Genomic DNA, 23,128 nt, shown 5'->3' with positions numbered 1-23,128 from the left:
CAAATTGATCTTTGTTATATTTCTTCTGTATTCCGGATTTACTCCCAGCAAAGAAACGTGTGATGGAAGCATGCAGGGGATCAAATGAGTGAAGATATAAGATGCAGAGAAGCGAACACTCTACCCACAGTAGCTGAAATCCAATTGTCGAATCAACTTCTAGTATATGTACAATGCAGATCTAATATTTAATATAGCTGAATTTCACTGCTGTTCAGACTTTTTCTTTCTACTCAATTCCGTTTCAGAACGGATTCCTTACCTATCTACATAGGTAAGCAAGGGCGTCGATATGAGGCTTAGAACTGTATAAAAGATCGACCACAATATATATCTACCTCTCTAGGTCTATATGCATTTGTAGGATTTTTGTACTAATATTTTTGTTCATACTTTCAACGATTGTGTATCGTAAATTCTCATAGTAATGCTCAACATTAGCATTACTGCACCACAAACCCTAAGTAAGAGCAACATCATGATACCCATGTATCAATTTATCCGCTTACTCCGAAACCCGGTTTCTCTCCGAAACTCTCACAGTATAATCCTGATCATCTTTGACAGCCATAATTCCAAGCACCGGCCTCCCCAAGTCCGGAGCAGGCATATTTCTCTCTCCGAGGATCTCTATATCAAACTTTCGGAGCACTATAGACAAGAACATAAGCGTGGCACGCTTCGCTATGTGTCGACCACTACACATCGTCTTCCCACCACCAAAGGGCCGCCAAATATCCCCTCGCGTCAATTTCTCGGCATTCGCACCTGCAAATCGTTCAGGTTTGAAAGAGTAGACGTCGGGGCCGTGGACGGTTTCGTCGAAATGGAGGAGGCGGTACGGTATCACTGAGATTTTAATCAGTTTGTTGAGTACAACTGCGTAGACACTCATCTAGAAACATACTGATACGGTTGCCATTACGAAGGACCCTATTTCCTATAATAGTGTCCTTATTCACAAGCCGGACAGAGGCAGCATTCGAGGACATTCGTAATGTCTCAAACCAGAAGCTCTCCAATAATGGACAATTGTTATGAAGATGCTCCAGGTCGACGGGTTTGTCTCCGTCAAATGCAGCAGCTGTTTCTTTTCGGAGTGGTCCGATATACGAAGTGTTGTGGAGGAGGTATGTCAGCATCCAGAAGGCAACTTTGCGTGTGTTTGTGTTTATACTACCCAGTTAGTTCTAATATTCCCTTATGAATGAGGAGTTCTATACTCACGCCCAGTGCAGCGTGACCAGAATTGTGGCAATATCATTAGTCCCAACCCCCACAGCACGTAATTCATTCTCCATAGTCTTCGTAAACCACGCATCCCCCGTCCTCAGATTTTGAGGAACCTCAAAATACTTTCTGAAAGCTCTCTGAGTCTGATCCCTCTTTGCGCTCATAACCTTGGACCAGGACCGTGGATACTGATAAATAGCCTGCCATGAGAGATCATCAAATGCAATAAAAGTAGGCGCCAGTTCTGGATCAATTGCGCCTAGCATGTCACCGAAATAAGCTAATCCACCAGCTCGGACGAAGTATTCAGAACACCAACGCATGAGCGGTACGTCGACTGAAGTATCATCCTGGGAAAGTAAGTATGGCGCACATGCCGTCCTTAGCATGGGTAGGGTAAGATTCTTCTCGAAGTACTCCAAAAACCGAGCCTCTAAATGATCTAGATTCTCTCCGGGGTACAGCTGGTGGATATGCATCTGCCGCACGAGTGTGCCCCCAAGTGATTTCCCCTGAGGATTCGGGAAACCAGGTTTGTCGACTGGTAAGTCCGTGTATGCAGCCTTGATACCAGCTTCACTGACTCCATTGATCTTGAAAAGTCCCTGGACAAACTCTATGAACGAGAGTGTTTCAAGGTTTTTGTATACTTCGTTTGTCTGTTTCGAGTCTGATATAACGTATAGTTTTGAGCCGAAGACGGTCAATGCGAAAGGGTCTTTTGAATTGGCGAAGTAATTGCTGCTTGGATATTAACATTGGCCTTTGTAACAGCATTTTAGTAAACTTTTTCACCTTGCTTTGGCCAGTAAGGCTTGTGAGTCATGGAAAAACTCGAGGCCATGACCTGGAAATGTTTGTCAATATAAAGCACCGAGGGCGCAAGGTATACCTACCAATAACTAATTACCCATCAGTAAGCTATTTTCCAACCTCTTAAGTGTGGCACAACGTACATGGTATCCAGTAGGGTAGTTCCTTGGGATCGTTGGGATAGATCATCGGAGACAGTGTAAACCTCCAAATTCGCCAACCCACAAACCCTAACACCAATAGTTCTAGCACATAGATCATGGAATTTTGATGTTCTTCATGTAGAAATCTCCAGAAGAGGGTATTTGTGTTGCTCTCCGGGGACAGAATCAGCATGATACGTTAGGTGCACTGTTGAAGACTGAAATCATTTAGAAAAAGAATTTCATTCATAGATCACATATATAGGAGGGTATTGGCTTTCTAGGTTGTTATGAGTATTGTATTGAGTACTAAAGTAAATAGCTATATCTGAGCATTAAAACGCTAGACTAGATCTTGGCCATACTACTTGTCGCTCAAGTCTGAAGAATGTACCTCGACTTTCGAGATTAGGCCAATAGGATCAATACCTTGACAGACAATCACTGAGGTTACAGCATAAAGCTGAACGGCGTCCTTAGCAACCTACATATTTACTTGGTGTGCACAGCCCATTTGCTGGTCACTTACTCCAGAACTGGTATCTCTTCCGGGGTGCCATCTGCACGGCGGTGATCACGGCGATTGTACTTGCATATTCCTTGCGCTCCCCTCCCCAATAGATTTCTTCAGCTAAGTAGATGTCGGGTAGTACAGGAATACGTGAAATCATGATATCCTACGGTCAACGGTCAACAGGTAATGCAAGTAATCAGAGCGGTAGTACAACCAATTTAATTCGCCGGGAATGGTCAACTTGATTAAGCAGATGAATTCAAAACCTCTTTAGCCTATATATCTCACAGATGAGCTGTCAGGCTAATACTCTTACCATTTCCAGATGCAAGTTTGAGCCCCCTATAGGAAACCTGACCTGTTGTATTGATCCTCGCAGTTATTGGACATTTCAGCTCATTGAATGACTTATTTCCAACTCTAGTCGTGCAAGGCGTATGCTTCTTGCTTCACTAGCGTTTCTTTTGTTGTGTTTTGTTGACAATGTCGAGCTCATTACCTCCTGGCACCAATCTATGCGAAATACCCGCGCTCCAGCCTCCTGCTGGGTATGTTTCGAATTTGGTTAACCCCACGACTCTAGCACCAGTCACCTGGGCTATGTGTCTCATCTTAACTATATTATCAGTAAGCTTGGTGGTGCTCAGGTTGTGGATGAATATACGGAAGCTCGATGTGGCTGATTGTATGCTATCTCGTTGTGCTGATTGATGGTCCAGATAACTGATTCGGTGTGCAGATTTTATGGCTATGGGAGGTGTGATGACAATCACATACACCGGACTTATCATATCGTGTAAGTAGTGCAGATATGACGAAAATCGGACATCTTTCCCTGACCTGCTTGCAGTACATCGCTATAACCGGCATCAATGGGACATTCCAGCTTGCTGGATGGACGGGCATTATCTTAGGGTATCTTCACCCTCATTCAAAAACCTCGACTATGAGCTGATTGAAGCGTTATAGATCATATTCGCTGGTACCACGATAGTCGGCGCGGTGCTATTCTTCCCCAAGTGTTCCATTTTCTTCATGTATCGCAAAATGTTCCCCAAGAGATCAATGCAAATAGGCACTTGGATAGGTTTCATCTTCACCTTTTGTATCTATTTCCCTTCCATCCCTCTGTCAGCTATTTACGAAGCCCCTAAACCCGGTCATACCTGGGACGAGCTTCTGCGGAGTCTTGCGGCTTCGAGAGATCACACCTTGATCTATTGGGGTATTGTGCAGGGGTCTTGCTCGGTCTTGCTGGATTTGTATATTTTCACACTACCGCTTCCTACGTTGTTTCAGTTGACGCTGCCTTTGAAGAAAAGGCTTCAGCTTGTTGCGCTGTTTGCTACAGCTTTGATGTAAGCTTTCCAAGGTTCGGAAGGTTACTTAAGAGTATATCTGACTTGACCTGAACAGGGGCGTCATAGCTAGTGTCGTCGCATTGGTCTTCCGCGTCGACCTCCTTCACAATCAAGATAGTACATGGGATCAGGCTAGATTAGCCATTTGCGTGTACGTTCTCACCATCGTTGGATATATGATAGAAACCTACTAATTTCTGATACACACAGCGTCACCGAGAACAATGTCGCCATCGCAGTGGGAAGTATGCCCATCGTCGCCAAATTTATCAGGTCACATGTAATGACTTCAACACTCTTCCAAAGTCTGCGATCAAAAATCATGGGCAGCTCGGACAGAGACGACAATTACGGAATAACACCAAATGTACCCGAAGGTTTAGATAACAAAGACCCGAACAAACGGCAGCACACTTGGAAACATCCACAGGCGGACGAATATTATGAGCTCACTGATACTAGAGTCAATCGAACCCAAGTGACAGCTGCGGACGAGGAGGATCCTTCGATGAGGCGACCCGAAGCAGTGGACGCGAGTAGAAGTGGGATAAATGTCGTTCGAACTGTGAGCATTACCGAGCAATCGAGACCTGGGAATAAATCACAGTCGCGAGAAAAGCTGTTGTAACTGTCTATGCATTTGTACAATATGGAGACTTGGCGTGTTTGATTGCTCAAATTGCATCTTAATACCTTGTAAGCTTGAAACCATTCTTCATTCTTCAGAATCTTCGTCGCAAAGGACATTAAGAACAATTTCTTCAAAGTATCGATATGCTCCTAATTTTAGGATTTATAACTATATTAACCAACTCGGCTTTCTAAAACATTGACAATTAAGAAGACATAATCGGGGATACAAGCTCAACCCCGGCTTAGGGCTTTGCTAGTCACGCCTTCCCTCACAGTCTCCTCCGCTGTGTAACCCCATGAATACGTACGAACAAAGGGACTTCCTCATTCTGGCCCCCAAGTGCAAGGTCAGACAAGTGCCAATGCTCATCACCCCAGCTTCACAAATCTGCCGTCCAGCAGAAATTTGGGGATATACGGATCTGTATGATCTATGTAATGCAACACCAAAAAGGATGTAGGACAATCACGTACTCTTAAAAGATCGTGGTGACTACCTTTTGACCGAATCATTTCTCAACAGCTGATGTCTCACCGACTTTCTGCTTAATTACTCAAATCCACTCGCGAAAAAGAACGATTCTATTATGATGCCTGGGAATTTTTGTGTAAGCATGCAACTCCCTCCCTTTTCTTGGCTTTACAGCTGAAAAATTGTTCTCAGCCCACCCCTCTTTGATTATTTGTCTCTTCCCCCCTCCTCCTCCTGCTCAATTCAAGCGTTCCCCGCAATCGATCAGCCTAGACTCCTTTACCAATCAAATGCCTGACCAATCCGTTCAGTGTGTCGCGCTTAGAGCACTGTTGGGCCAGCAGAAAGTCCTTTTGCCCGATAACACTGCCTATACGACATCACTAAGCTCCTACTTCTCGCAGCAGGAGGCAGCTGTTCAACCTGCATGTATTGTACTTCCGCAGACGTCATTAGATGTCTCGGAAGCAGTGATATCCCTTCAAAAGCCGGAAAATGGACAGCGGTGCCCCTTTGCAATTCGCTCAGGTGGTCACACTGCCTGGGCTGGTGCAGCCAATATTGCAGATGGCGTCGTGATTGATCTCCGCAACCTAAATACCATTGAATTGTCGCCGGATCAGTCGACTGTCTCTGTTGGGGTGGGGGCTTCTTGGGATATGGTCTACGCTCTGCTTGACCCGCTTGGTCTCAGTGTGAATGGTGGCCGAGCAGCTGGAGTAGGTGAGTAGAATACAAATCATTATATGTCAATTTGTCTGCGTTACTCATATTAACAAGGCGTCGGGGGTCTCTGCCTTGGCGGCGGTATCTCATATTTCTCACCTCGATATGGCTGGACCTGCGACACCGTAACCAATTACCAAATCGTCCTCGCCGATGGATCTCTTGTGAATGCCAACGCGCAGTCAAACCCCGACTTATTCCGAGCTCTGAAAGGAGGAAACAACAACTTCGGCATCGTGACTCAAATTGAACTAATAACCTTTGCACAAGGAGACATATGGGCTGCTACAATGTACAATGATCTCAGCATTGTCGACGATATTATTGCTGAGTTTGTCAAGATTAATTCTCCCACCGCATATGACGAATATGCATCTCTTATCACGTCTTTCGGGTACTCGCAGGCTCGAAACATGATGGTCATTTCGAGCAACCTCGAGTACACGAAGCCCGTTGAGAATCCGCCTGTATTCGAGGACTATCTAGCGCTACCGAGTATGATGTCTACGTCTCAGATTACAAATATGACTAACCTTGCCTTTGCGACTCAAGCCCTTCAACCGAATGGAGCAAGGTGAGTCTACTTTCCCTCAGTCCTGTAGGTTCCACATCATATCTAACTCCGACAGATCCCTTTCTCTCGTAACTACCCTGCTTTCCACAGCACCAGTCATCAAAGCAGCCTACGAAGCATGGAAATCCAGCGTTCCCTCTATCAAGAATATCCCAAACATCGTCTTCGCACTAGCCCTTGAACCCCTCCCACCAATTTTCTACTCTCGACATGCAAGCTCCAATTCCATGGGCCTCGACGACAGGGCAGACTCCCTCATTGTCGCCCTCATCAGCGCAACATGGATTACGCCCGATGATGATGCGCTCGTAGGCACCACGGCTCATTCACTTCTAAATAGCATCAATGCCGCTGCTAGACAGCTCGGTGGATTGGATCCGTATGTCTATCTTAACTATGCGGGTCAGAATCAGGATCCTATTGAGAGTTATGGGCACAAAAGCGTTAGGCAGTTGCAGAAGGTTAGAGAGAGAGTAGATCCGACTTTGGTATTTACTCAGCAGGTGCCTGGTGGGTATAAGATTCCTTCGTCGTAGGAGTCTATTATGGTACTCAAGAATAGAAGCATATATTAACAAGACAGTATTAATATCCTTCATCATTAATGAAGCGTGGCTTTTCAGGAATACGTAGAAATGAAAACCACTTCAGTTGAAAGACATAGTTACTCCCAATTCACCAGCATGGTCTCCTCCCCCTTCAGCCCCGTATACCTCACACTATCCCTCCACACCATCAACCTCTTGCTCTCATCCCTAGCTTCAGGACTAATCTCAGCCACCTCAGAGCCATCCAGATACATTCCCTGCGGCCGCTCTCCCAGAACAGGGTTACAATCCAAAGCCGCCGCCAAAATATCCCCTGCAGACTTTTCGGGTGTACGGATGTCGTTGTTACCAGTAGGGTTGCGCCAATGCTTGATAGCGGCAAGTATCGGGAGAAGAAGCTGGAACAAGATCACTCGGATGAAAAAAGGGCTGTGGCGGGCTAGGTTAGTGGGGACGGTGCCGGGATCGACGCCGAGAATGGAGACGTTGGAGAGGGCGGGGTCGGTGGAGAGACGCCGTTGGAGTTCCCCGCTATTAGGGGTTGGTTAGTGTCTTTAGTAGAAATAAAGGCGCACAGGAAGGAAAGAGGAAAGACAAAAGACGTACATCATCATGATAGCACAGAGTTTAGAAGCGCCATATCGTCTCATTCCGCTCGCATAAGATTGGTCTTCTTTGAACGAGCTCCAAGTCCCATATGCAATCGGATCAGTGCTCTCGTGAAGCATTGTCCTCCATTTCTCATCTTTGAAAGGGCGAGCATTCTGGCTCAACGAGGGACTATTACGTAACATAATTTTAGTAGCTGTATATTATTTACATTCGGCGTCTCGAAAAGGGCCTTACTCATGAGCCTTGCTGCCAATCACCACGATTCGACCCATATCACGATCCATGCTCTGCACTAGTAACAGAACAAGCAGCCAATGACCCAGATAATTAGCCATAAACATTGTCGCAAAGCCGTCGTCTGTGAATTTTTGAGTATTCAATTCGTTGTATCCAGCGTTAAGAATCAAGGCACGAATGGGTGGGATCTCGCCCGCTGCGACTCGTGCATTGATGCCGGCTGCCACCGTGCGGACGCTTGTAAGGTTCGTAAGCTCGAGAGAGATAGTCTCATGATTTTGTGTGTCGGAGTTGGATTGCTGACGAGGATCTGGATCTTGGGGTACGGATGAAGCATCTCGTACGGTGTAGATGGCGTGGTATGAGGAGAGCTCTGGCGAGGAGCGGATGCGGGATACGATGGCGCTTCCAATACCACCATTGGCGCCGGTAAGGATAATAGTGCCTTTTGCAGACATTTTGTGTTTTTCGTGCTGACAGTATTAGAGAATAAGATGAGTGAGCGATCTGGGAAGAAAGATGATGGATATCTGCAGTGTTAATTGGCCAGATTCCCAACTTCCTCCCAGAGATGAGGGCGATGGAGAAATAGTATGGACGAACGAAACCCGTCCTAGGATGAGACGAAGATGGCGGTAGCACAATGTTTCTGCTTTGTTTTTCACGGGTATGGTTGGCACCCCAGGACTAGGCTAGACCCTGGGCCATTTTGCCTTGATAAAGAAACAGTAGGATTAGCATCACAGTCAGAACTTATCGATGCTGGGACCAGGTCTCCATAGTCAATGACAATCTCGTGAGCAACTCACTGTCTAAATGAGATCATTAGAAGTATTGTCGAGATAGAAACTCGGTCAGTTGTAAGATGAGAGATGGAAGAGCTGGGTCGTACCTTCCCTCGTGTACCCCACCCACCTTGTAGACAATTTGGGAAAGAGGTGAACCCATCCATCCTCAGTTCCATCTCTTCCATTCATCACCTACATATCTTTCTCTTTTCTTGTCCTTCTGCAGAGACATCAGTGCTACAATGGAGATAGCCGCCAACGATCCTACGTCAAGAGACCGGACCTGCAAGCATCAGCCTACCACATCGCCTTTCAGCCACAGTCGATATGCACCGATTGAAGTATCCTGCACCTGGAGCAGGTACCTGGTACTTACTCCAACGACAGTTACCTACAACTATAGCATGCAGACATAGTATTGACAGCCGAAGATGGCTTCCGACATTTTCACATGTTATATAAAATCTTTCCTGGCAAAGCTCCTGTTGGCCTACATCTATTGTCAAAGGATTTTAGACCAGTCGCCCTTTAGTACATGATGGGAAGCAGCGATCTTCACGTTACGGTCATGCGCAGTATACATCAGATTCTGACGATTAGCGCTTGGCCAATTTCAGTCTGGGTTATTCTACTAAGCACTGTCTTGGTGACGAATTATATACTGGCCTGGGTTAGATACCACCGTGTGCGCAGGAGTCGGCGTGGAGCACAAGTTCCTCCTAAGTACCCTACGTTGGTGCCGTTCTTAGGTCATGCATTCTCTTCGGCCTGGAACCTTGAACAGTTCCTATACAAAGCAACGTAAGTTTCCATACCCTTACCACAATGTAGAGCTCCTTTCACCTCCTGGATTACATGACGGCTGACTGGGGCATTCAGACACTACCATGGGAAGATCACTTCTACTCGAATCTCCCTTCTGGGGTCAAACATGTATATCTTCCAGGATCGTGAGACTGTTGAGAAAATGATGAAACATCCCAGTCTCGCCAGCCCCATGTCAATCATCATCGTAACTCTCCGCTTCCTTTTCGGCATGCCGGAGACGGGTCTAAAAGCTTACAGAGCTGACGACTCTGGTCCCTTGGTAAAGCCATTTCCTGGAAGTAATCCGAATCTTACACCAGAGGAGCGTATCGACTATCTTCTTCACCAGAGCTTCAATCATGCTTTTAGCGGTCCGGGTCTTGCTCCAACAACGCATCGCTTCAGGAACACCCTCTTGGCAAAGATTAAGATGATGACTAGCGTTGAAAACGACCAATGGAACCATATATATGATTTTTTCGAGGTATTTGGCAAAATGACAATCGGCGCCCTTTCACAGGCAATTTATGGTCCATTATTATTCCAGCTTCACCCGGAGATTATAGATGACCTGTGGGATTATGACAATGTGCTTCCTTGGCTGGCGAGAGGAATTCCACAAATTCTTATGCCAAACCCATACCGTGTCCGGGATAAGATTCGGGCTAAGCTGCAGAATTGGTACATATACGCTAGACAGGATTTTCGAGAGTCTCATATCGACGCAGGCGGCGATGGAGATCCAGCTTGGGGATCCCGGTTGGTGAGAAATCTACAACAGGTCTTGCATGTTGAGCGCCGCTCGCACGACGACGATGCTATGTCGTCGCATGACCTTGCACTTCTATGGGCGTAGGGACACATATGCCCTGCTGTACGAGCCAATAATGAAATAGATGCTGACTTGTGTTCTTGCAGATCGAATTTTAATGCCGTCTCAGCGGCAACTTTGGCAGCATATCACATATTCCGAGATCTATCACTCCTCACACGTCTGCGCATGGAGCTAGCAGCGCACTTTGATCCCCTCTCTACATTTGTAACAGCCGACCCAAAACTGTTATTGAAGCTACCGCTACTATCTGCCGTCTATGCTGAGACGTTGCGTCTTTATGTCAAAGTATTTTTCATGGCGAGTTCGCAGCACAACGATGTCAATTTGGGGAAATGGAATCTACCGAAAGGAGCCACTGGGGTTGTTAGCTCGGGCATATCTCATATGGATGAGACCTATTGGAACGATGCTGGGGGAAAGCATCCTCTCAACGAGTTCTGGCCCGATCGATTCCTTATCCATCCTGAAACCCCATTGAGCGGACCGGCAAGGCCAGACCAAATGCGGTTCACACATGGTTCCAAAGCTGGTGGCTCCAAAATACCCTATTTCTCCATGGAAGGCTTGGATGGTGTATGGATACCATATGGAGGTAAATTTTCTGTCCCCTCCTTGTCCATGGTACAAATCTTCCGAAGCTGAAATTATGTACAGGAGGTCCCTCAATCTGCCCAGGTAGATTCCTGGCTAAGAACGTAGTGTTCTTCTTTTGCGCATTATTGATAAGCGAATTTGATATCGAGCCATTGGACGACCACTCCTTTCAACTCGATCCTTGGAGATACGGACTAGGTACGGCTAGGACCAAATATCCAGTCCCTGTGCGAGTGAGGAGAAGGAAATATAAAGAGAATGCATAAGCCTCATTTGGAATTACATATAGAATATGAGGACCTGTGAAATCGACACTGAAAATAACCGCTACTGAGGCTTCTTACGGCGTCAATTCCACCTCGTAACTCCTGGGGGAAGCCGCCGCTTTAACTAAGGTTTAGGACTGCATATGTTCACGAAGTTGTTTCCGGTGGAAACACAAACGTCAACTTTTCCCCGTTTATAGAGTCCAGCATCAAAAAATATACTAATAAAACGTAATCTCGATAGGAAAAAGTACAATTCATTAGTAGTACCATAACTGATGTAGCAACGGAGGAAGAGATGCATAGTTTAGCTTTGTGACTGAAAGAGGTAAAAGGAATAATAGAAAAATATTATAGGTAAAGCAAATAAGAGCTCCATATATCTCATCAACTCTTAATTGACTAAGACAGTAGGGCCCATCAGACAGTTATTTCTATAATCCAACATCATTAATTGGGAATAATCATTCTCAAAGACAGCGCGCCAGAGTTTCGGTTCTGTATGCTCTGTAATGATGTCAGCAGTTTGACTGCATCAAGGATGTAAAACAAAGTATAAGATGAGACTACATACCACTACTGGGTAAAGATGTGGCACAGTCAATTAATATCCAATCCTTGAGCATGCCAGCTTCAATCCATGGATAATACCGACCGCCCTTCTTGAATCGATTACAATGTTCATCCACATTGCTGTGTTCCCTGAGCAGCTCAATTCCCCATCGTTTTTGTGGAATCCAGAAATCGACTCGGCCATCACCCTCCCGGGACCATTCACTGGAAATTGGTACACCTCGACCTACTACAGAGTTGAAAGCTCTATAAAACTCATCCTGATATTGCGCCTCCAGCGGTCGAAGTCTCGATGCAGTTGATAGTTTGCCTTCCACAGAATGTCGAAGTTTTTTCGCAGAGAACCGCTTGAGAATCTCCATACACAAGCTCTGAATCGTAGGAAATGCCTCTGGGAAATGTAATTGCGTTTCACCAATTAAGAACTCAACGTACCTGTGCACATCAGCATAGAACAGTAAAAGCCGTGTTTTTATAAACAAGATTACTTTTCATGCAAGCGTGAAGGCAAAACACCAACGCTATTCTGCTGCAGTGAGCTATCCCCCAGGATTGCTCTATGAATCCAGCCATTTTCATAGCAGCATCTAATACCATCAGATGATTCATCAAATAGAATATATCCATCTTCTAGAATTGTGATCAGTGCGCTCCTAGCTTCTGGTGTAAGTTTCCCTGGGAAAGGAAAGGATCTGAAGACAATAGATCCATCAAGACCACCGAAGACTTTGTTGTCATCGGCTAAGGCTTGAGTTACATGATCTTGTGTTATTGTAGAAATATCTTTATATTTCACTTGAGAGCGGTACACCTAAACATTGGAGTCAGTTGTGCTGAAATCACGGAGCTTTCCAGGCCCCAGTGGCTACAAGCGCAAGCGGTTACATACCTGGAAAAGATAGTATACTATTGAGCTTACAGCCCCAGGATGACCATTCGTGAGATTGAATATATAGTCTCGAGCGTCATTGTCGACGCTATACTTTTCAACAGGATCGGAAGAACATAATTTCGTCACGACTATTTCAAACTCATCCCTGTTGTAGAATAGGCCTATTGGTGGTGATCCGAGCTCCCCTGACGGAGTCAATGAAATGCGTTGCGCGCGACCAAAGCCCACAGGTGTGCCGTGATCCCTTCTGTTATATGGTAGGCCTTCTGACGGGCTGCCATATGAACAGAAAAGACACAGCTTTACCTTATATCCGATCCCACCACGGATATCTTTGATGATTTGATTCCATAATGCGGTGTCCCCATATGATGTTTGTGCTTCATCGATGATGATCACATTACCATTGGCAAATATATTCTGTTTCTTATCAAGCCTCGGGTAGTTGCACCTGATATATCGAGCTAGATTCGCCCAAGGGTCCTCATCACCAAACTCCCGAAGATTTTGTTCCCATATCCCAAGCCAAAAAACTGTTCTTCCATTCCGGCGATAATAGTCCCTTAATAGAAGCGAGAGTGTTGACTTTCCACTTGCTGGGGTGCCACGTACGTGGACGATGTTTTGTGAATCAATGACTTCCGCAAGTCTTGATACCGTTTCATCTCGCGTGCATATCATTCGACATGGTTCAAGTCTGGGAGAATTTGACACTGGCATCAGCGTCAGTTGTGACCATGGCATGATAGCTCAACATGTGGGATCGTACCTTGGGTAGCGATAGAATGCTGTTGCTCTTCTGGTTGTATAACAATGATATCAATGTCTGGATCATTGGATCGAGGGAAGTCGGATAAGATTCGTTTGCGAGGATGGAGATGTACAAGGTTCTCCCTCGTAGGAATATTCTTGACTGGGCTGGAAGGGCTGTAGAGATCGAGTTCCCAGGAAGCAACCTGAGCAAGCTTGGGTTGACTTTCCGACCAAATCTTCTTTTTGACATCGGCGATCGAGTCAACATTGATATTGCAGTCTATGGGGAACATATTATCAATATTGTCAGAGAACGCACACCACAATCTGCGCTGAGACGGTTCAGCCATTGTTGGAGAGGATCGATTTGGGCGAAAACCCCAGGAGAAAAGATTGGCAGCCATCGTGGACATTCACGAGAGCACTGGGATGATGCAGCAATTGAGGAAGGTGCATTTGTTGTTGCGATGGAAGGTAATATGGAGGTATATAAAATCACATGACGTCAAGTAGTGTCGGACACTTAGAGGCTCAACTGTTGGAACACTATTCCCATTTGGGTCTGGGCCGTAGTTATAAATGAGATTGTCCGACCCAACGCTATCAACATGAATCCGTTGTCTGTAACCAAGGTAGGTCTCTAGCCATGTTAAGCCAGGGTCAGGCTAACTAAAACTGGTGATCTAGCAACGCGGAACTATATGGAGAGGTATAGGTTACAAGACTCTAAAGCGTGCACCTGGACCCTTAGTAGGTTCGATACCGTGGACCTAGGTCCAAAATCCACCTTAAACCAATCACCTCGATCTCGGTGAAACCAGAGTCCCCCATGAACTCAAATTCACGAAATTCGGCTAGTTACGGGCCTGAGGCAGCAACCTTAATTATTTGCGAATGCGTAGCATGAGCTTATTTATATATTTAGTAGTTTAAAAACTAGAGATACAATGTATATGGCGCTCCTTATTCTTTGTTGGGACATATATTGCCCAGTCAGGTTCAGCCACCGCCTTCCCGATATAGATAGACTCTAGATAGATATAGCTTCACTCTCGGGATTGTGCGTTCCACTGAAGAGAGCACACACATCGAGTCAGTTTTCCCTAGAGCCCCAAGATTCTTCTTTTCAACTCCGAATTCAGTCAATTGCACTCCTAAGTCTCTGCAGTTGCATGCCACAGTCAGCTAAAAACAAAGGTAGATCTTGCAAGATGATCACACGGTTTCTCCAGCTAGTCCTAGATGTCTCAGAATGTTACCCTGCTTCCATCGCCAACTCATGCGGATGGGGCGAATGAAACTGGGCAGTAGGTACGATGCGAGCCGAGGGCGCATTAGTAATTTCCAATAGAAATAAGAGCAAGAGTTGCATCTTTAACTTAAAAGAGAGCGCGACTGTACGAGAGACATAGAGGGAAAATAAAGAAGTGGAAGGACTGAAGGTTAGAACAGCGAGGGCATGGGCTGTTATATTTGACGGGCGGCTGGGTAGTGATGACCATACGGCGTACCCGGGGACTAGTCTAAAACAGGTAACACTAACGGAATGCGGAAATTCACAGATCCTCCCTTTACAGTATAAATGCCAATTGTGAGTTGTTATTTCTTCGGATCTATTTTCTGGTTTTGAGGTAACAGACCTATGTGTCTACGGATGCTTTAAATGAGCTTGATTCTTTCAGGGTGGTTATATCTACCACATCCAATCTTCTTTAGGCTGTTGGTTCTACGCAAACGTGTCCTCGGTGTTGGGTATACATGCAAACTACGTGCATATGTACTCAGCCTTGTTCTTGTATCACCACACAAAGCTGACAAGGCTGGTCGAGACCACTCATACTTACAAAAACATTCTGCCATACTTGAAGACATCGGCCCAAGTTCACTACTTCGGATACACCGATACCCTTGTGCGGATTTTAACCAATATCATGGCGAATCCGGCTAACTATACCATCGGATGGATTTGCGTCATCAGCACTGAGTACGTCGCTGTATTGGCATTCCTGGAGATAAAGTATGGGATACCCGAAAGACTGTCTTTAGGGGATTGCAACAAGTATACTTTCGGTTCGATTGCAGGTCATAATGTTGTCATTGCCGTCTTACCTAATGGTGAGTACGGAACTGCGTCTGCCACTATCGTTGCTACACATATGATTCGTAGTTTTTCGAATATCCGCTTAGGCCTGATGGTTGGCATCGGCGGTGGAGCTCCAAACATGGCATTCGTCTTGGTGACATCGTTGTAAGTGCTCCGTTTGATGGACACAGCGGCGTGGTTCAGTGTGGTTTTGGGAAAATCATTCAGGAGCAAGATTTTCCACTTACACGAATTGAACCAACCACCCATGATCTTGCAGACTGCAGTTAGTGGGCTTAAATCTAATTATGAGTTCGAAGATGATAGACTACATGAGACCGTCTGTGAAGTTCTCGAACAACAGCCGACTACGAGGAAAGTATAAACAACCGAACCGGAACACAGATCAACTGTATGATAGCAATGTCATACATCCAGCGAACGACGCTCAAGTTTCGAATTGTGCACTCACCTGCGGGAACAGCTGCCCTGCCTTGATACTACGGAGAGACCGGACAGAAGAGGAGGACAATCCAATGATCCACTACAACTTGATCGCTTCATTGAACCAGCTGATGAAAAATACATTGATCCGGGACAAGCTTGCGAAGAAAGGGGCATTGTGTTTTGAGATGGAAGCTACAGGACTCATGAATTATTTTCCGTGTTCGATTGCTCGAGGTATCTGTGATTATTCTGACTCTCATAAAAATAAAGAATGGCAAGGATATGCTGCAATGGTCGCTGCAACTTATGCTACGGCTCTTTTACGACAGATCATTCCAAACCAGGTGGAAGCGGAGAGGAAGATTGTTGATATTTTATATTGTAAGTATCTTTTAGCTTCTCCTTGGCATGTCAAGTTCTAACACATGTGCTTCTTAAATAGGTATTCAAGAGAACCTCGATACTGTGTCCGTGAAAATTGATAGAATTGTGGACGTCCAACGAGACGAAAAGCGGCAAAGAAACCTTGACTGGCTGCACCCAAAGGACTATTCTGCCCAACAAAACGACTTCATTACCGGTCGTCAGAAAGGTGGTGGAGAATGGTTTTTGAAATCGGATCGATTCCAACGATGGTCAAATAAGGAAACACCCATCTTATTCTGTCCGGGATCCCAGGAGAAGGGAAGACTGTAACCACGTCAATTGTGATTAATCACCTCCAGAGAAAGTTCCAGGGCTGCAAATATATCGGTATTGCCTTTGTATACTCCAACTTCCATCAGCAGATTGAAGATATTATTGGTCTGTTCACATGCCTCTCGAGGCAATTATCTTTTCAGACTGCTGGCATGGACAAAGTGATGAGACTCTACAGTTACCACAAGCCTAGACAAAGTCGTCCTTCTTTTCAAGAGGCATCGGACTCTCTGAAGAATATAATTATGAGTTTTTTCAAGCACATTTATTCTTATCGACGCACTAGATAAGTGCAGACTATTCGATGGAATTCCTAAAATTCTTACCAGTATATTTGGTCTACAAGCAACAGTAGCGTTCAGTCTTCTTACTACATCACGATTCCTCCCACAGATAATACCAGAGTTCAAACGGAAAGGTGCGCCTTTCATAGAGATAAGAGACTCCGACCAAGCTATCTGAATTGCTTGAGATAGCACTGGAAAGGCTTCCGAAGGGGATGCGTATGACCAAGTCTACGAAGACGCAATGGAGAGAATACAGAGTCAAAAACAAGGCTTCCGAGATCTCTCGCTTCGAGTCATTGCTTGGATCGTTTATGCCCAAAGACCACTAAAAAAAGTCAGAGATGCAGCATGCTCTGGCTACTAAGAATGATGTTCTATCGCTCAATTATGAGAATATCACGGAGATTGGACTTTTCATCTCGGTATGTGCCAGCCTCGTGACTATTGACGTGACAAACAACACTATCCGCCTGGTTCACCATACAGCAGCGGAGTATTTTGATCGCACCAGAACCAAATGGCTCTCAAATGCTCAAGATGATAATACCCAGACATGTGTAACATACTTGTCATTTCAGACTTTTGAGGACGAACCAAGTCCCACACCATATGACCTCAAAGTCCGATACGAATAAATGCTCTATATGAGTACGCAGCACGGTTCTGGAGCTACCACGCTCGGAGTTCCTCCCTTGAAGGCAGCAAGTTGATTTTGGACTTCCTTGAGACCATGAGCAAAGTTTCAGCCTGCAGCCAGGTTATGATCTATCATGAACTCGGTTACTATGATGATGTTGAGATGAGTGGATTGCACCTTGCAGAGTGCTTCGGACTTTGCAAGTTCATGCTAGCTTTGCTCAAAAGGTCTTATGATATCAATTGCAAAGATAAAGCATTTGGTCGGGCACCACTCTTATGAGCTATCTAAAGCGGATATGGACTGATGGTGAAAATCTTCCTAGGTCATAATGCTGACGTTAATATCAGAGACAAGTCTGGGCGAACACCGCTCATCTGGGCATCTGGAAAAGGTTTGAGCCATTGATGAGTTTTTTGCTTAATAAAAATGCAGATGTCAGACCCAAAGACAGCAACTTTGGTTGCATATCGCTCTTATGGGCAGCAAAACATGGCCACGAGTCAGTTGTGAGCGTATTGCTTGACAAGAGCGCAACGCGGATTAATTCGAAGGACAAATCCGGTGAGACATCACTTTATTGGGCAGCTAGAAATGGAAATTCTGTGGTGGTGAAGCTACTACTCAATAACGGGGCAACCACGGAGGTGAGAGATGAGCTTAAAAAGACGCCACTCTCCTGGGCTGCTATGAATGGTTATTTGGGGGTGGTCATGCTGTTAATCGACAGAGCAGCAAGTCTTAACCAAGCTGATGAGTTCGGCCAAACTGCTCTCTCCTAGGCTGCCTTGAACGGTCATTCGATTATGGTGAAGCTGCTGCTTGATAAAGGGGCGAGTACCGAGACTAAAGACAAGTCTACTCCGCCCCATTAGGCAACTAGCAGAATATACTCCGTATTAGTTGGATTATGAGCCAATATAAATTGTTGATCCAGTGGCATCTTTCCACATGTTGTTGTTGGGGATATAGATCTCTCTCACTTCCTAGATAGTAGATATAGAGATTTTCTCGCACAAGACAGTCAATATCGTCTCCATCTTCTCAAGATAAAATATGCTTCTAGGTGTATGTAGATTGTAGAGTACGCAAATTCAACACGGCGCACGTGCGCAGGTATCGAAGTGTCACGTGACGTTACTTAGTTAGTTCTTAGTTACCGGCTCCCATCGGAGACCTAGAGAGAGACCAATCAAGTCATCATCATCCCACTACATTGCGTCCGTTATACGAAGCCTTACGGAACTGAGACTAGGGCAGTTATTTTCTGGATTAACTATGATCCGGTTATTGATGGCCTTGAAAGTTGATGCCTTATTTATTAACTGTTTAACCAGCGTCTCATGAGCTCAACTTGGTTTCAGGTGTGGCTGTGATGGGATAGTAACATATCAGCTCTGTGGCAAGGTAGTGGCAATCCAATACGTTCAATGCTGTGATATTTATTACTCACTTGTTTGCTAGCTTGAATATGAGTCTGGGAAATGCTATGATCTATTGAGGATCGAGGCTGGAAAACGGTTTCTATGGGGACGCGACAGGGTTGCTGCCACTGTAATTAGTCCATGTCATCCACATGATAATTGTCTACTCAACTGAATACAGCCCACAATTTTCATAGATTTCTTTTTGTGACTTCTTTTTTTTCTCTTTTTTTTTTATGATTCTTTGCACACTATCATTGCGTTCCGAGATCTGAATTAGTTGTTTCTCAGTCGCGAGGTGGATCATTGATCTATTATTGAACCTCCTGCCAATTGAACTCAAGCCGCAATAAATAATTTATCTGACCCCTGCTTCCATCTTCATTCAAACCACCCTCTCCTTTTATATCTTCATGATTTATTTTACGATTCCCGGCGATATTTTCCGTGAGAGATAATTATCCTTGAGTCTTTGCAGACCGCTCAATAATATCCTACGCATTTTGGTTTCTCCGCTGGCCGGGCTGGACTCTGGGTCAGAACAGGACCGCTCATAGGTCATACTTTATCCATCCTCCCTTGCCATCTGTTCTCTCAATCGCGCCCAACAACCCTATACATACCGACGTCAGCATCTTTACCACGAGAGCAATCGCTCTCTCTTTCTAACCATCAAAATGTCGACGACCCCCAAGAAACCCACGGGTACAAATGGGACAACAGGGCCCAGTAGCAGGACTACCCCAGACCGAACAACGGTCGACAGCCGAAGTGCTGCAACCAAGTCATCGAATGGTCTTCAACGAACCCCCTCCGGTCGCGCGTCACCCGTTTCCGCTAGAGCCGCAGCACGCAAACCCGGAAGATCGAATTTGAGTGTTTCCAGCGTCCCCAAGATCTCCAGTTCTGACACCGCCTCCTTTGACGATGAGGCTCGTGCTCAGAATGCGGCGCTGATAGAGGAACTGAAGGAACAGCTACAGAAAGCCGAGACGGCTTCAGAACAGTACCAGAAACAATTAGGGGTGTTGCAGTCACGACTGGATGATGCTATTACCGAGCAGCAGAAGCTGGAGGATCAGGTGCATGAAAGGGATGGCAATATTGAAGCTCTGAATGCTCAAATCCGAGACCATTCTCGTCAGTTACGGGATATGGAGCAGGCACACGAGCAGGAGCGGAATGCGATGCTACAGGATAAAGAACAGCAGGCAAGCAGGGAGGAGGAGTTACAGTCTACCATTCAACGTCTGAAGGAGTCGATTGCTCAAAAGGATATTCGAATCAATACCGACGGTGACAAGAGCAATATTTCCAGATCTTGTATGATGCCATCCGTTTCTTTGCTGAGGATATTCCATGCTAACATATTCATAGCGAGTTTCCGGAATCGATCTTCTCCCGATATCGATAGTGGGCAGTTCGCTCCATCAGCGCAGATAGAACGCAGCCCGTCGAGAAACAATGCCAAACTTCTGTTACAGAAGGATAAATTAATCGAGTCACTCCGATTAGAGCTTGCCGAATCCCAAATCAAACTCGTCGAAATGGAAAACAAAGGCGGAGGTTTACAGCAGGAACTCGAACGGGAACTCCTTGAGGCAAGGATGGCCAATGCCCGCCTAATGGAAGACAATGAGAGCTACCAGCTTCTTTTGAGTGAGAAGACACTGAATGGTGATTTTACCAAAGGCGACTTCATGCATGACGCTCCTTCGGGCATGCCTCAGAGTTTGAGCGGTTCTCTAGCTGATGAACTCGAGTCCGTTGGCGAGGGCAACAATGCAGAGACCCGCAAATTGGAAGCCGAATTGAGGACTTTGAAAGACCAGAACAAGGCACTTACACTATACATTGAGAGAATCATTGGACGATTGCTGCAGCACGAAGGATTCGAGAAGATCTTAGATAAGAATGATGGTCCGCTACCGACTTCAAACACCTCGAAGACAGACAAGGAGCTTCCTCCTCCGCCGCCGGAGAAAGATGAACCTTCCCTATTACAACGCGCGAAATCTGTTATCATGACTGGCCCAGCAGGCCGTCCACAGCCAAGACCGCGACCTGTGAGCGTGATGCCTCCGCCGACATCAGTCCCATCTGCCCATGAGAACCCCGAAACAGCCCCCAGTATCCCTCTCGGCCGCTCCCAGTCAGTGCGTATGGGCCACCGCAGATCTCGGTCTGATCAGATAGGTGATCCTATGGCCGCTGCGGTTGTTGGTCAGATGTACCGCGGTCCTTCAGGGAGCCGAAGCCCATCAGGTGGGCCTTTGAGCCCAACCACCATGGGCCCAGGGTCGCGACAGAGCAGCTTGTTTGGATCGTACATGTCCAGCGGCAACCCGCGTGCTCCATCTCAAGGGAGTCAGCCTGACCGTAAGAGACTCAGCAGTTCCGACAGTCTCTCCAGCGACGCCAATGCAGAAGTAAGCTCCCTGGGAGCGACGTCTACACCTCCGAGCCGAGCCAGTAGCAGTATGAACAACTACACTGGTGCAGTCATGACTCAGAATAGACTGCGTCCATTACGACTCGTTCGTGAGAATCAAGAACCATCTGAGGAGGAGGAGGCCGCAAACAAGCGAGCCAACCGATCCAGCTGGATGGGGTGGTTCAACCGGCCGACTTCCAATCCTGTGCAGGACGAAGTTCCCAAATAGTCATGACTCTCAATTTTGTTTGAATTTTGACTAATTTATAATTTAATTTGATGTATTTTCTTCGTGTATTGATCTCGCCAATTTGTCTTTTGATTGGAAGACTTTTATTGTCTTGATCATTTTCTGTTCAATACCCACAAGTGTGATGAGACCCATGTTTGTTGTTGAATATTATATTTGTGCTGTTTAGTTTACTTATATAACGATAAATCTACGCTATTCATGAATTGAGTCTTTACTGGCAATCCATATAGTTCTAACAACCACTACTGTAGCTTAGCAGAGCAGTGTAGCTTGTAAGGTCACAACGGGCCAATCACAGGAGCTCAACACTGAAGCGGCCACGATGCGGCAACTCCAAAACACCAATCAATTTATCAATCATCTGAACCAACAACCACACAACACCATTTCCAGATCAGAGCAGGGAGACATAAACAGTCAACATGGTCGGCTCCCTCTCCCTCTTTACCGTCAATGCGGTCCTCATCATGTCCACGGACGACGCCTCCCGCATCTTCGCCAAATACTACTCCCCTCCTCACCCTCCCGCCGGTGTCCCAGTTAATTCGACCGACTATCCTGGCGCAAACCCGTATCCGACAGTAAAAGAGCAAAAGGGCTTTGAAAGTGGATTAATGGAAAAGACGAATAAGCAGACTAATGATGTGATTCTGTACGACAATCGGGTGGTTGTGTTCAAGGTTGAGAATGATGTGATGTTATACGTTGTTGGGGGTGCGGATGAGAATGAGGTTTTGTTGTATAATGTTGTTGTTGCATTGAGGGATGCTTTGGGGATATTATTCAAGTATTTTCCTCCCTGTCTTCCTTTTCTATCCTTCAAGGGGTGCGATTGCTAATCAACGGGATTGTTACAGAGGAGCTACGGACAAACGCACAATCATTGAGAATTATGACCTCGTCTCCCTCGCTATAGACGAAATCATTGACGACGGCATCATCCTCGAAACAGACCCTGTCCTTATCGCTTCTCGAGTCAGTCGAGCTCCTACTGCAGATACACCAAATATGAAGAACATTGATCTCTCCGAACAAGGCCTGCTCAATGCATGGGAGTTTGGTCGACGCAAACTGGCCGAGCAATTGCGACAGGGTCTTTAGATACTACTACGTACTTAATGTGTTTCTTCCACACTTCATGCCACTTTCTTCAGGGCTCTTTGAAAATACTGGGCTGGCTTTTGATAGAAGTTGCTCGAATTCGTTTTGATATCTGCTTATATCTTTCTTTATCGGGAATGAAAATGGGATTGGCGTGTCTATCTTCTTTCTTCTGTTTTTAGGTCCTTTTACATATTGTTAGTGTCATTTGCGTTTCATTATAACTTTCTTTTCATATAAAGTCATGAAACATTCTGCTTGAACAGTTCAATTAAAGGAGATCTGAAATCCATATTTCATTATCGAATTCCTTTTCGAAATAGTTATCAAGAAGAGCTATGTTGTCCATATTGATCACATAGGAGAGAATCGCTCACAATGAGTAAGTG

General features: G+C 45.7%; 8 protein-coding genes and 1 pseudogene across 9 annotated transcripts; 6 read left to right on the top strand and 3 right to left on the bottom strand.

Annotated features, from left to right (window-relative positions):
- Positions 1 to 505: 505 nt before the first annotated feature.
- Positions 506 to 2,430, bottom strand: TSTA_068870 (cytochrome p450, putative; the record flags this gene model as incomplete). The annotated part of the gene is made up of 6 exons (XM_002340809.1): positions 2,190 to 2,430; positions 2,130 to 2,135; positions 2,029 to 2,080; positions 1,228 to 1,974; positions 908 to 1,176; positions 506 to 849 (listed from the first exon to the last, which is right to left on the bottom strand). The coding sequence occupies exons 1-6, from the start codon at positions 2,380 to 2,382 to the stop codon at positions 506 to 508; spliced, it is 1,611 nt and encodes a 536-aa protein (XP_002340850.1). The 5' UTR covers positions 2,383 to 2,430.
- Positions 2,431 to 3,186: 756 nt separating this feature from the next.
- TSTA_068860 (uncharacterized protein) lies at positions 3,187 to 4,692 on the top strand (the record flags this gene model as incomplete). Its single annotated transcript, XM_002340808.1, has 6 exons — positions 3,187 to 3,388; positions 3,443 to 3,499; positions 3,554 to 3,618; positions 3,673 to 4,061; positions 4,120 to 4,215; positions 4,275 to 4,692. 6 exons carry the CDS (start codon positions 3,187 to 3,189, stop codon positions 4,690 to 4,692), a joined length of 1,227 nt encoding a protein of 408 aa, XP_002340849.1.
- Positions 4,693 to 5,459: 767 nt separating this feature from the next.
- TSTA_068850 (oxidoreductase, FAD-binding, putative) lies at positions 5,460 to 7,494 on the top strand (the record flags this gene model as incomplete). 2 transcript variants are annotated; one of them, XM_002340807.1, is made up of 4 exons in its annotated part: positions 5,460 to 5,892; positions 5,950 to 6,390; positions 6,448 to 6,469; positions 6,525 to 7,494. In XM_002340807.1, 4 exons carry the CDS (start codon positions 5,460 to 5,462, stop codon positions 7,003 to 7,005), a joined length of 1,377 nt encoding a protein of 458 aa, XP_002340848.1. In that variant the 3' UTR covers positions 7,006 to 7,494. The 2 variants fall into 2 exon arrangements, with proteins under 2 accessions (XP_002340848.1, XP_002340847.1); XM_002340806.1 differs by having other exon boundaries at positions 5,950 to 6,469.
- Positions 6,560 to 8,485, bottom strand: TSTA_068840 (short-chain dehydrogenase, putative). The gene is made up of 3 exons (XM_002340805.1): positions 7,864 to 8,485; positions 7,624 to 7,797; positions 6,560 to 7,548 (listed from the first exon to the last, which is right to left on the bottom strand). The coding sequence occupies exons 1-3, from the start codon at positions 8,322 to 8,324 to the stop codon at positions 7,134 to 7,136; spliced, it is 1,050 nt and encodes a 349-aa protein (XP_002340846.1). The 5' UTR covers positions 8,325 to 8,485; the 3' UTR covers positions 6,560 to 7,133.
- A 667-nt stretch (positions 8,486 to 9,152) lies between these two features.
- On the top strand, positions 9,153 to 11,398 carry TSTA_068830 (uncharacterized protein). The gene is made up of 4 exons (XM_002340804.1): positions 9,153 to 9,455; positions 9,534 to 10,313; positions 10,380 to 10,888; positions 10,951 to 11,398. The coding sequence occupies exons 1-4, from the start codon at positions 9,190 to 9,192 to the stop codon at positions 11,154 to 11,156; spliced, it is 1,761 nt and encodes a 586-aa protein (XP_002340845.1). The 5' UTR covers positions 9,153 to 9,189; the 3' UTR covers positions 11,157 to 11,398.
- A 50-nt stretch (positions 11,399 to 11,448) lies between these two features.
- TSTA_068820 (uncharacterized protein) lies at positions 11,449 to 13,724 on the bottom strand (the record flags this gene model as incomplete). Its single annotated transcript, XM_002340803.1, has 5 exons — positions 11,449 to 11,663; positions 11,731 to 12,164; positions 12,218 to 12,540; positions 12,619 to 13,334; positions 13,391 to 13,724. The coding sequence occupies 5 exons, from the start codon at positions 13,722 to 13,724 to the stop codon at positions 11,551 to 11,553; spliced, it is 1,920 nt and encodes a 639-aa protein (XP_002340844.1). The 3' UTR covers positions 11,449 to 11,550.
- A 1,581-nt stretch (positions 13,725 to 15,305) lies between these two features.
- Positions 15,306 to 18,347, top strand: TSTA_068810 (annotated as a pseudogene).
- A 1,281-nt stretch (positions 18,348 to 19,628) lies between these two features.
- Positions 19,629 to 21,835, top strand: TSTA_068800 (uncharacterized protein; the record flags this gene model as incomplete). The annotated part of the gene is made up of 2 exons (XM_002340802.1): positions 19,629 to 20,274; positions 20,329 to 21,835. The coding sequence occupies 2 exons, from the start codon at positions 19,629 to 19,631 to the stop codon at positions 21,612 to 21,614; spliced, it is 1,932 nt and encodes a 643-aa protein (XP_002340843.1). The 3' UTR covers positions 21,615 to 21,835.
- A 174-nt stretch (positions 21,836 to 22,009) lies between these two features.
- Positions 22,010 to 23,030, top strand: TSTA_068790 (Coatomer subunit zeta, putative). The gene is made up of 2 exons (XM_002340801.1): positions 22,010 to 22,425; positions 22,496 to 23,030. The coding sequence occupies exons 1-2, from the start codon at positions 22,061 to 22,063 to the stop codon at positions 22,737 to 22,739; spliced, it is 609 nt and encodes a 202-aa protein (XP_002340842.1). The 5' UTR covers positions 22,010 to 22,060; the 3' UTR covers positions 22,740 to 23,030.
- The last annotated feature ends 98 nt before the right edge of the window (positions 23,031 to 23,128 follow it).

The sequence above is a fragment of the Talaromyces stipitatus genome, genomic scaffold (assembly GCF_000003125.1).
Source record: "Talaromyces stipitatus ATCC 10500 scf_1105507295523 genomic scaffold, whole genome shotgun sequence".
NCBI classification, from domain to species: Eukaryota; Fungi; Ascomycota; class Eurotiomycetes; order Eurotiales; family Trichocomaceae; genus Talaromyces; species Talaromyces stipitatus.
Note: the sequence above shows the minus strand (reverse complement) of the source record. Positions and strands in the feature narration are given on the sequence as shown.